Below are 13771 nucleotides of genomic sequence, written 5' to 3' on the forward strand. Positions count from 1 at the left end.
TCCCAGTATCGTATCGAAACGAACGAAATGCGCTTAACATACTTAGGATCGTTTGTTCCACTACTCCGACTAGCGATCCGAATCAGTCTCATCACGGCTTATTCCCATCCGGAAAATGGTCGAAAATTGCTTTTTCGCATGCACACCGAGAAACGTCAGCGGCATATCCCATTATTCCGCTTCTGCTATCAAGTGCTATTGTACAAGAAATAGCTAGCTTTTGCTACTAGAAGATAATATAAAATATTGCAGTATTGTTGCATATGTAATTAATGTAATTGCACGTGTAATTAATTATTTATGTTTATTAAAATAAAAAAATTTGATATTAAATTTTTATGATCCTGAAAATCATGCATTTTGCATGTAAATTATAAATGTGTGCAAATCAAAATAATTAATCTCATTAATTTATCAAAATGATATCTATTGATTAATATATGAATTTATTTACAATTAATTGCACTGTCGAAAATTGTCGAGAAATTTTTTCTCTTCCTTTTCCGATTGCAAGAAAGATATCTAGCTGTAAAATAGTTAACTACGGCGGGAACAATGTGCACGAAGATCATAAAATTTTTATAAAGAAATCCCGCTTTTATTCTTCCTTTCTATAGGTTGGAACCTCGGAGTTAAGAGGAACAAACATTCTGAAGTAGGAGCTTTTTTTGTCAGCCGGCACGACAATTTAGTCCCACTCATGGACCACGAGATTTTGTTAAGTGTACTAAGAAACAGATGTTCTATTACGGGCGACACCTATCCTCAGATCGTCCTTCAACGACTCTGTGAAATACAGTCTGCTGCATTACTTCAACGATTAAAAATCTCTGTGCATGACTTAATGAAACAAACATGGAAAACACACATGCCAAAGAAATAAATTTATCTGTAATTTCAGAGGAGGCAATTGCGATTCTTTTCCGATTCCAACGTAAATCGATATAGAAGTTAAAAAATAGATTAAATGGTTTAATAGATATATAAAAAATATTATTTATAGAATTTTTTGTAGAAATTCATAATTAATTAGAAAAGATGCCATTTTCGTTCGGGCTAGATTTTGGTAGCCTAATAATAACATTTCTGTGTGAATTTTGTATACTTCTTCCAACTCAATAAACTATTTATTTGTCGGTCTTAAAACTTTTTTGTTGGAACAGTAAATCCACATATTTAAATTAATAATCGTTTTAACTTTTGATGCTAATAAGTATGATTTTTAAATTGTTGTAAAAAATTTATTGTGAAAAATATCCCAGCCAGGATTTGAACCTGGAGTTCTCTACAATCTGTGTGACGGGTGTCTTTATCAATTCGATCACTGAGATATGTGGTGATACTTATCATGTGGTAATTAAATTTATTGCGATATTTTACTTTAAATTACCAACAACAAAATTCGTATTTTGTTTAATCCATATGTTTTTTTTAATTCATCATCAATGGTACGACAGGCCAAATCGAGTCTTAATCTCCTATAGTTTCTTTGAAGATTTAGTACCTACTTTAATTTTACGCCGGGAATAGATTACTTACTACTAGCCCACTACCCAACCCTTCTAGAGGGTAAATTTTAATTAGTTATCTATAATTAATACATTAATCTTCAATTCCTACCATGGCGTTGTGATTATTTCAACAATTTGTTTAACGTTTTGTTTAAATTCGCTATGTTTCCAATTCCCTTTAATGCTCGTCGATATAAAAGCCAGTCGATAGGGAACGCGGGTGTGAAAGTAGAATGAAAATCATTTAGCCAAACACGCGCGTAAATCGTCGATTGATGGTATCGGTAGCCAATGAATTAGCTTTCCCGTGCACGATGAATCACTCTGATTTACTGGCAACTACGGAGTTGTATTTAAAAGGATTCACTGCTATATACTATCAAGGATTGTAAGAAAATCTGAGCGATAGAAGCACATTTCTTAGTCGCATTTACATTTAGATTGACTCGTATGAAAGAGATGTGTTCTGTGATAATAATTGCAAAATCAGGAATTGTCAGAATCGCTGATTTATAAAATGTATAGTATAAGTATTTTATACTTATACTATAAATTTTTTTAAACTATATAATATATTTTTAAAAGCGGGAATCAAACTTCTAAATTTCAAAAGATTTTCATCTCTCTAACTGTAAAAAATGTTATCAAATAAAATTATAAATCTATGAAAAGATCTTTAAAACAACTAATGGACGATAATAAAGATTTATATAATAAAATAATACTTGTGTGAATAGAGATTTTATAAGAATAATTACAAATTACAAAAAAAATGTATGTAGCAGTAGTTTGACAGAACTTTGGTCAGACGGACGTTGCGTGATACATATTATACCCTTGGTTTAATTTAATCTCGTATTTTTATAATTGTAACGCTTCAAATAAAACATTTTAAATCTGTTTCATTTAAACATTTTATTTTCCATTGCTTTGTTATCGTCTAATAATATATTCTTCATTCTATTAACATAAAGTTTATTACAAATTAACAGAAATACAACATTTTTTTGTTCTATTCAAAACTTAATAGGTATGTCCATTCCTAGTATACGGGAAATAATTAATGTGTACAAAAGAATATTGAAATTTCGATATAAAGGCATGAGAAAATCTTGTACGTCCATTGATATCTCGGTGTACGCTATCTGATGTCTTATGATTTTTCAATCTCTTCAACAGGCATTGTATCGGTATAATGTACTTGTCTAAAGTACTTTCAATCCACTTATAACACCGTATCATTATCGCGCAATTTTACTCTAATAGAAGTGTCGCCGGAAGCGTTACGTTTCCTCGCATATAACATGGATAGCGGTTTGCATTTGCACTTGAACTTGCGGGATACACGGCGCTTCACGAGTTTGCATGCCCCGAAGTCATCGACATAGTATGGAAACGCGCGGTATGGGTGTATGCATTTGCCTGAAACATTAATTCACGACGATCGCATGGGAAGTAATGTGTCTACTAAACTATTCGCTCTTCCTTTGATCCCACGCGGGAACATAAAGTACGCGGTTGCATTCGCGCTAATGTTAGATAGAATGTATATTCCGCGAATCGTGATTAATCTTTGAATAAAACGGCGATGAATCATCACGAGCAAACCACTGTCCCATGAGCGTTCTGCCAATAGAATTATTCAAATGACGTCAGCTATTATGACAAGCTATAGTTCATCTTTCGCGAATGCATTTGGTATGCGTTAGCATAACGCATAAATACGCTTAGATACGGATAGATAATATTACTAGGCGAAAAGATCTCTAATTTTGAAATTGATGTAGAATATATAAATCCAATAACTCTAAAATTTCCGAAAATATATCTCTAACCGGAATTGTCAGAAAAATTTTGTTCAATTTCAAGATTATAATCTAATTTGCACCTCTGTAAAAGAAATTGATTTATCATACATTATAAATTGTTGCTTCTATTTATTAACTCAAATACGTAGTAGTTCTATAATCTGGGCTGTAGGCAAAAGTTAATCTTTTTGTTGTAGAATGTGTGAAATATTCACACTAACATGGCAGCTTTTCGGAGCTAACCGCGCGTTATAGCGGAAATTCTCTTGTATCGCCAGCGTAATGCTGGGAGTACCGTGTTTATTTAAAAATGCCGACTTGCAAAATGTTGTTTGTAAGAGAAACTCGATTTTCAAGCGTTTTTCGAGCGCAGCACGACTTTGCACGATGTACAAACCAATACACTTTCGTTCGCGTTTACGCGCCAGTGGCATTCGTGTTTATCCGCGGAATTAACTTATCGCCGTATAATTTCTTGTCGGTAATTTACTGTTTTATGTATATTTCTTTTTACTGCACGGATTATCGCGGCCGTCCATTAATGTAATGCCGTCCATTATTAACTTAGAAGTTATTATTTCTTCTTATTTTTCAACTTTTTATCACGGTTTATCCATCGTCCCAGTAATCACATTTATGTGTAATTGGTTGTTTATCTTATTTACATTTTGACTTATTTACAACTTATTGTTATAACGGTATTTATATACAATGAGATATTTATCTTTTATGAGATTTTTATCAAAATTTTAAAAATGTTAAAAGAGATTTGTCACAAATTTAACTCTCATTATTTGTAGAAAATTGTCATCTATCTTTTATACATATAAAACCATGAGTATCAAGCTAATAATTTATAAACTTACTTGTAAGGATATCTTTTCGTAATTTCTAATACAATAAATTCTAAGCAACAAATCGGGAATACTAAATGTCATGTTGTTGAATCAATCCATTTTTGACACTCTGACAGACACTCTCGGAAAATAAACGCGTGCATTTATCATTATTTATATGCGACGGAACGATCAGTTATATTTTTCTACATAAAACATTGCCTGTTTCGTTGGAAATTCTCGTGTTTGTTGTTTTCGCTGTTCGTGGCAATTTTCCGAGAAAAAAAGAAACCATCAGCCGCTTGCTCCCTCGCTTGGGCCATTCGACGCAAAATGAATTTTCGTCCCTATCGCTCACCGTTGACGAGTAGTCCATGAAAAATGGCCAAGTTGACGGATTGACGGACGAGTAAGAAGTGTAATAACGTCTACTGTCAAATAACGGTCTACTTTCCTTTTTGGTTATCTATAAGATTTCGAAAAACAGCAGAAGTATCATAGCAAGCTGTTGCTGCAAGCAGATTTTTCCTCCTTTAAGATGCAGTTGAAGTTTGGAGCGTTCTTGAAGCGAAAATTAAAAATGTGCACTAATTAATAAGGATTAAAAAGATAAATATAGATATCTATATATAAAACAATAAAATTGTAACAAAAACTCAATTTAAAATTAATAAAAAAATAACAAGATAAAAGAGGTGGCAGAATAAAATTTTCACTAAAACGGTTTCTGTGTTTTGTGCGAAAATGTATAAGTGCGAAAAAAAAATCTTCAAGATACATGACGGTAGAAAAAGAATATGATCGACTGTTAATAATCTATTATTCTCTTAACGTTACGGATCTTAAAGATGATCCTCGTATTTGTACATTTTGGCACAAAATGCAGGGACAATGGCAATGGTTATTAGGAATATTTCTTACATATACAAGTACACTATGATATATTGATTTAAACGGAGCACTTTCGGGGCCCGCACTGTTAATAAATTATTATTATTTGATTATCCTTACATTTGTACATTTTAGCACAAAAAGCAGGAACAATGGTTAGGAATATTTCTTACATATGCTAATACGTTCCGATGCTTTGGTTTAAACGGAGCACTTCTAGGGCTCGACTGTTAATAAATTATTAGTATCTTAACGTTATGGATCTTAAAGATTATCTACGAATTTGTACATTTTGTCACAAAACGCAGGAATAATGATTAGGAAATTTTTTTTATACGTATACAAGTACGGTCTGATATTTCGGTTTAAACGGAGCACTTCCGAGGCTCGACTCTTAATAAATTATTTTTTTATCTTAACATTATGGATCTTAAAGATTATTCTCTCGCATTTGTACATTTTGGCACAAAACGTAGGAACAATTGTTAGGAATTTTTCTTGCCAGTACACTCCGATACTTTGGTTTAAACGGAGCACTTCCAAGTTTTGACTGTTATAACCATCTTATTCTTACAGTCAGAAATCTTAGAGATTGTTTTTTTTGCACTTGTATATTTTATCACAAAACACAGAAATCACCATTTTCGTGAAAATTTTATTATGTGAGCTCTTTATTTTTTGTTTATTAATTTAAAATTTTTTGTTATAATTTTATTGTTTTATATTAAATAGATATATTTTTTATAATCTTTTTTATTTAGGGAATATTTGTAATTTTTGCTCCAAGAACGCTCTAAATTTTAACTATATTCTTTAAACGATATTGATTCAACTAGCGAATAAAATGTCGCATAAAAATTAGAGCTATTGTATTGCAGTGTTGTATAGTCGAGAAATATTTTTTCGCCAATGTGAAAGGAAGTCACACGTTAAAAAATTCAATCATTATTTTATTTCACAGTTTAGGATAGTAAATTTTTTTGCGGTAAAATAAAGTATATATCATTTTTTTAAATAGAAAAACATTTGTTATTATTAATATTACATTCTGATCAATTTGGTTTTAATTACCATATAATGTAATTATACTTATGTAATTTAAATCTTGCAAGTTTTCGCATTATTATGCAACGAGATCATCAATAACAGATCGCATCAAATTCGTGCGAATGAATTCGGATAAACTCGCAATAAGCTAAATAATTTCTATCTATGATAACAATTATTATTAATTCTTTTATGAACGATATTTAATTGAAGGTTAATATGTGACACGGTATTGGTCGGGGTCACCGTTAACAAGCCAAACAGAATGTGGGATCGGGAGAGCGAAATGGCGCAGAAGCGCTCGAATGAATAATCGAAGCGTGCAGCGTGAGCTGAATGCGGAAAAATGTGAATGCATGCAAACCGTTTTTGATACACCTCCTGTGGGATATACTGGGTGTCTCGTCGCAGAACATTGAAGAACATTATATCAATATTTAATACTCCACTGTCGTATGACGATATTCATAAATATCAACTCGTTTAAATACGAGATCTAGTTGGGTTTTCTCTTGGGGTTTTCTTTTGGTGTCACTTAGCATAGTAGAAAGTGCAAAAGCTACACCGCTCCTGGAATAACTTGAATATTGTAATAATAGACGGACGGATCTCTAGAAATCGAGAATAGCGTCTATTAGATTTTCTGTAATAAATCTAATCACAATTGCGATAATGTAATCACGACTTGTCTTTCGTTAATAGTTTCCAAAGCTGTATGAATTTATTTAATACGTCGAAGAGACGCTCACGGACACTTTTATCGTTGAATTCGTCTTACTTTACGCGATTAATTCGACAAAAACGGAAGTCGGGCAATCAAAGTCGCAAATCGACGGACAAAGTTCTTGCGCGGCGACCGCGTAGAGATCGGTCCATTAAACGTTTCACTTCGCCGGCAAGTTCGTCAGCCATTCGTTTCTGCTAATGCATCGCGAGGCGAAGTTTTAATTCGACAAATACGACGACGGCGGGGAACACCCGATGCATTACCTACTTAAAGACAATGGCGTGGCCGCAAGCGTTTCCCGACAATGTATTACCGTCGCGGACGGAGATACTTTCCCTGATTCTCTTTAAATGGTGGCGGTAGCTTTGTTTTTAATGCGCGTGACCCAGTTGGCCCGGCGCTCCACTTTACCCATTGCACGTTGCACCTATCCCCGCGATAGCTTAAAATGAATTTACGTGGTGCATTCGGTGGATGATCATCCCGGATGAATTTCATTTGCGAAACGATGGGACGAGCCAGTTCTTCTGATATCACATTACGGATATATCGAATGATAAATCATAGCGTTACAGTTAGCGATATGTGACTGTGAATTAATAAGAAAATGCGAAAAATACAGCGAACGCTCCGTCCGAGTTAGCATTCAATTAGAACTCTCGCGTAAATCATTCTTCGGAATTGGCCGTCGTATACTTATAGAAACTCGAAATGCGACAACGCTGCCGGTAAATACTATTTACTAATTAGCAACGTCTCAGTCATGCTCGAAATACGACGACAAGTTTGCGTCGTGCGAAATACCGTATGGTAATACGAGCGTCTTTTAACGGCTCGATGTTACTTCGAGTTGTTAACTATTTTATTACGTCTTGTAAATTAGATTCGCCATTCGACTAAAGCGATACGCGATATCGCGTTGATATCACGTCGTCGTGAAAAATGCGTCAACGTTTCACGACGTGTCTCCCTTCCATCGCTTCCGCTTTTCCGGCGTCGACTTCCGCTTTCTCAGTTAATCCAGTAAAAACGTACAGTATTCTGAACCGGTAATCGCGCGCTTCTTTAAAATCAGAGATATACGGGAGATGAAACCAAGAGAGACGGCGATTGGCCTGGGACACCCTATGTGCAGAATATGCGCGATAAAATCGTCTCGGCGACGTGCACGTGGAGACTTGCACGGACCTGGATGAAAAGTGGAGCACGGGAGAATTGCGCCGTGACGAAGCGACAAAGCAGTTAAGTGATCGATCAGTCCTTAGGTGTGCACCATCTTTGCTAGTGACCCCCCGCGAAGCCCCCCCCCCTTCCTGGCTGCGTTATATATTACGTGGTCCGTGCCCACATAATAACGTTGGATGCATCGCATAAAAGCGTCGCGATGGAGAGCGATTATGATCGGGTGCATGCCCGACAAAACACACTTGCGGCGAGTATATAAAAAGAGTATATATATACGACGTCTGTTGTAATCGAAGGTGCATCACGGCGTATCTCGCGTTAAACTCGTATGGTTTTGGCGAATTAGGTTACTGCAAATAAATAACAAAACTTTTCATGCTTCGGTTTTTAGTTTTAAACAGATTTTCATAGAAGCTGGATCGCGGCTATAATTAACTAAAAATATCTAATACTGAAGATTATAAAATTATGAAAAATAATTGTATCCAATCACAATGAAACTTTTTATTAGAGTAACGTCGTTTACAAAATTAAGCAATTGCTGATTTTTTAAAAGGATTTTGTGTAATTGAAAGAGGAAGTGCACAATTTCCAAGATATTCTGTATGAACTAAGTATTTGCATTAATAATTCCGTTCCCATTCCCGCCCCCCAAAGCATGACAATCAAAGAGTTTAACGAACAAAAATTGTGTACAATGCTGAGCCGTTTGTAATTTAAACATACAAAATTTTGAACACAGTGAAATATAAATACTGAAATGATTATATTTCATACTTTCTACGTTCTCTTTTTGCTGAGCAAAGTTTTTTAAATGAAAGTTTGCTTTATCTGTCAGTGAGGGCAAAAAGCGAAAATTAAATAGCGGAAATTCTCCTCACCCGGTGTGTAAATAATTTACGGCGCGAGCAATTCGCATTGTGAGGAAACGTGTCGAGGCTTGCGCTCTAAAATAATTCAACGACGTTTTATCGATCAATTTGCAATTCACTTCGAGCGTAAACCGTCTTTGTAACTGACCCGATGACCTGCGGTACATAATATGGTCGCACGTCAATGTTGGTGCGGTACATAGACGCAACTATGCGATGGACGTTGCACGGTGCGTTTATAAACTTTCTCACGCATGCACGCACACTATGCATGCCGGCCTCGCGAGTAGATTGCATACAAAATAATGAAAAACGGCGCAGCGATGATAACGCTGCTATGTGTGATCAACCTTTCACGGTTAATTAATTAACGTATGCCATGTTTTGACACGTTGATTGAAAAGTAAATACAAAATTGTGATAGTCTGTTAAACAGGAATTTAAAGAAGAGACATTTCTATTTTGAAGTATAGTAGCAATTAAGTCACTGTATTACGCGATAAATGGTTTATTTCTTAAAAAAATTGCTCGACTTGCAAAATAATAATAAAGCTTTGATCCCCTTTCAATTTTCCACAACAATTACGTTGTGGAAATTATTTTAAACTGCGTATATCGCGGTGAGCTGAGAGCCCAAATTTTTAAACAAATTACCATAGATTAATTAATCGATTAACTGACGCATCGCGGTCGTACATTATTGCTCCGCACCCCGATCCCGCAGTTTAGCATTATATTATGTGGTTACAACCATGCAAGGGCAACTATGTGAAACACGCTTGTATAATCGATACGTGCGATTTCGGCATATTAGCAGCGTGAGCATGTACATGGAATTTCCACCAACAATAGCACACGTCGACAATATGCTTTATTAAAAGTAGAGAACTCCGTGAAAAATGCATGAAGCACGTTGTTACGGTTGTCATTGTGGAATTTGTGGTATTTTAATATTCACAGATGACATCGATAAAATATTATCGTATATTACAGTAATCTTTATTACGTATAATCTAAATCACCAAATTAAGTTTAAATACGAAATAGATTATTTTAATTTGAGATTTTTTTTGTTACTTATTTTCTCATCTATCGTTATATTATTTTATAATCTCATACACTTAATTACCGATAATTACACAACAAATACAATTATACGCGTTTACATATAGATCTTTTTCTTCAAATATCTCCTGCTTTTTTATGTCAAATTTTATTTATACCAATTGATTGCATGTTACGCTTACATTATGTATTATAATAATATTATGCATCACATAATGGTAGACATATATTTAAATAAATGTTTTAATTGCATCATTAAAAAATTCCTTTTCGGTACGTCTACTCTGAAAAACGATAATTACGTTGAATATTTTATATGTTTACGTTCCCGAGAACTACGTCAATTAAAAAAGTATGTGAGTTGAATGAAATATCCTCGATTTAAACTGTGTTCAGTAAATTCCAATATGCATGATAAATATTACGTAATCGAAACGTTTCATTGCTTTGCCATCCGATCAGAGAGAACGTTTTTTTTCGGGTTGGTTTTGAAACATCACGATGTTAAATGGATGATAATTGGACTCGACCTGTACTTTCATGGGTTAAACGCTATTTTAGGAACTATAATGTAGCTGGGAGACAGTTCATAGATCTAAGGTGGTTTTTCAATTTATCTTATGTTTAAACGGCGTTTGCTAGCCGATAAAATTCTTTTGTCACCGAATTTCTTCGGAAAGTGTTAGTGAATGAAAGCAAAAGTGACTCTCGCATAATATTCTATATATTATATTTGGTACGGCGTAAATGTCAGATATCATGGATACAAATCTTAAAATACAACTAAAAATCACAAAGTTATTATAATTTATTAGAAAATACTCCGTTTTTTCAACATCGAGTGTGTCTATAAGTTCCTGATTCATTTCTGATTTCTGATTTTTACAAGTACATAAATTTTTATTTTATATAAAAGTAATATTTTGATATAATGTATATGTATAAGTTTCAAAACGCAAAATTGATTCGAGTATCCATATATAAAACCTTTATTTTAAGAATATTATTATTCCTTACTTCAAAGATACATTTGCTACGTAATGAGGAAGAATATGAAAAAGATGCGAGCATGCGTACATAGAAAATTTTAATGTAATGTTAATGTAATTTTACATTACCTGTTATACATAAGAACGTCGGGTTTCCACAACCTATGTGGCGGTATTCTGAGGTCTCGTAAACCTCCATAGTCCGAGACGTTCCATCTCATGTTTACGTCGTTCCATTCCTGTAATTAAATGAAAATTATGCAAAAGTTACATAAAAGAGGGTTATATTACAAGAAATTCCGTCATCAGTTATTAAAATGTTAACTAAAGCAACGAATATCGCACTTTACTTAAAGAATTTCAACCTAAATAATGAAAAATACAGATTTATAAAATATATTGCAAATTTGTACGACCAACAGCTTTTGTAGCTGTGCCATAGTTTTGAAAAATAATCTTTAAGTCAAATTTAACATTTCACGTAATCAAGAAAGAAGACAGATGTCAACACACATATCTGAAAATTACGTACGAATCACTGCGTTCTCTCTAAAATGATGTTGACACTATTGATTTTTCGAACAGTAAATGCGAACCTTTGCTTTTCGCGCAAATATTTTAGACTACATCGTACACGTCAAGTAAACACTACAGCATTTCAATTTAATTCTCGTCCAGGGAATTCACGAATGTGTTATTTCGCGAGACAAGTTCCGTTCTTTTACTCTTAATATAAAGTACACCTTGGGGAAACCGTATTACAAGCGTGCTGTTCATACAAATAAATTTGATAAATTATACTTTTAATATTTTTTATTATTTATTTGATTTCCTTGATTCTCCTCGCAAATTCGACATTAGTTGCGATAGAGTTCTTATAATTTTCGTACGGACAAAAAATAAGATAGCACTATAAATTGTAAAATAGACATTAAAGCCTCCGATAAATTTTTTACCACGAACAAGTTTGAAATTTAGTCGGACACCAGGTATGACGGCGCTCGCTAATGCTCTTCCCGTAGTTTTCAAGAGAACATTTTTCGAACTTTCCTTGCGAGTTTACGTGACTTCTCCGAAGCGATTTAGGAGCTTCGAAGTATTCGCGGTTCGAGGTGCCTTTCACTTTGGATCTGTAGTCCTTCCTTCCTTCTTTCCTTCGGTGGAGCGGAAATGAAAGAGACAGGATCGATCCGACCAGCGTGGCCGTAACAGGTCGTTGCGCGTTATTTTTGACCGAATTCTTTCAAGAAAATTATTCCGGTCGCGAAAGTCGAAGAATTAGAAGAAGAACGTGGCAATGTACATCAATGACGTTTTAATATATGTATACTAATTATTATAAAGTTTGATCTCCTTGTCATTTTCGAACCACGTTCCACCCGCGTTTTTCTTTCTCTTATTTATTTGAATTTTGTTAAATATTGACGGAAACTGTTTTCACTATTTGAATTTTATATATGGCTTTTTTATTATAATTAGAATTTACTGTCTTGTTATATCTAATTTTTTATTACATTTATATTAGATATTATTTATGACAAGTATTTCAATTCAATAAGTACTTTATTTGCCCCAAAGGGGCCTTAAAGGACGTTTTTGAGAAACGTACCCAAACCTTTACATAACATATGGCGTTTTACAGGGACGTACCCAACCCTTTACATCAAAGCTCGAACGGTTTGGTCACCTCGGCTGTCGTACTTGCGTCGATTAGTCACTGACCTCGATTGATTAGCTGCTGATGGAGTGCAACGCGAGATAATTAATAACGGCGCGTGTAGTTTGACCGGCGGGATGGTTTGCGGACTTGCCGTACGTAAGTCATTATTATAGTCGTTTGCGCGCGTGTAAAAAAATTGATGCTGCTAATTTTCGCCGCATTAATCCAATTCTCTTATCGCAAAGAAGTTTCTTGAATTCTTTTTATATATCTAATTGATGAGAAAATTATAAAAACATAAAAATACAGTATCTTTTCATATATACATATAAATTGTCAGCTTGTATAAAAGCCTGATTTTAAATATGTTATATTTAAAGTAAATTAAAAATATAACATATATTTATTAAGCATTTTCGAACTTTTTTCGACGAGATAAATTATTTAGCGTTTCGATTATTTATTTAGCCGAGAAATATTTAGAACTCCAAATTATGTCCAGCGAAAAGTCACATATATATATAAACAAATAATCTACCTATTATTACCTAGTTCTTTTATCTCACACAGTGTACTCTTATTTTTCACAAGAAGCTAATTGAGTCATTGAGTATAGCCATTGAAAGTAAATCCTTTGCTTTTAAGAAAGCATCTTGTCGACCGTAGGGCAAAGCTATTTCGTGTTTTTCCGGACGATCCTACTCTACCTTTGGCACGCGATATCACTTCTTATCATCCAGTTCTATGAAAAGCGTGAGCTCGAGCGATGATGCTTCCACAGACATCTTCCACAGACGAAACAAATACCGACAATCTCGTTTCGCACTTGGCGAATTGCCTCTGAAGAATATGACTTGAAGATGCAAGAGTCGACAAGCCGAATACAGAAGTAACCGGATACGGGATAAAAGTCATGGGATCGGAACGAAGCGGAATTCCGTTACGAAGCGTCTATATGATTTCGCGAGTCACGCAAATTCCAAGCGAAACGGTTTTCGAGAATGTCATTTACAATTCGCGCCTTTTGAAATACGACCTATTTTCTGAGATGGTATTTCTACGAGAAAGAGGAATTTTGATATATTTTGTCCGGATAAAAAAGTATATTCATAGAAATATAGCTGGTTCTCTTGTGTGTGTTATTATTATTTCTTCTACAATATTGTTTTTTAATCCCGAC

At 34.3% G+C, this 13771-nt stretch overlaps 1 protein-coding gene across 2 annotated transcripts in view; it reads right to left on the reverse strand.

The window, feature by feature from the left end:
• The window catches only part of LOC139787568 (nicotinic acetylcholine receptor alpha7 subunit), a 194825-nt gene that overhangs the window by 39488 nt on the left and 141566 nt on the right, over nt 1-13771 (reverse strand). For both annotated transcript variants that reach the window (XM_071726751.1, XM_071726750.1), the window contains one exon: nt 11061-11170. In XM_071726751.1, coding sequence (XP_071582852.1) covers nt 11061-11152 — 92 coding nt within the window. In that variant the 5' untranslated portion in view covers nt 11153-11170. The remainder of the gene's footprint in view (nt 1-11060; nt 11171-13771) is intronic.

The sequence above is a fragment of the Temnothorax nylanderi genome, unplaced genomic scaffold, assembly GCF_030848795.1.
Source record: "Temnothorax nylanderi isolate EJ_2023f unplaced genomic scaffold, tnyl_v1.0 TNYL_tig0010_pilon, whole genome shotgun sequence".
Classification (NCBI taxonomy): domain Eukaryota; kingdom Metazoa; phylum Arthropoda; class Insecta; order Hymenoptera; family Formicidae; genus Temnothorax; species Temnothorax nylanderi.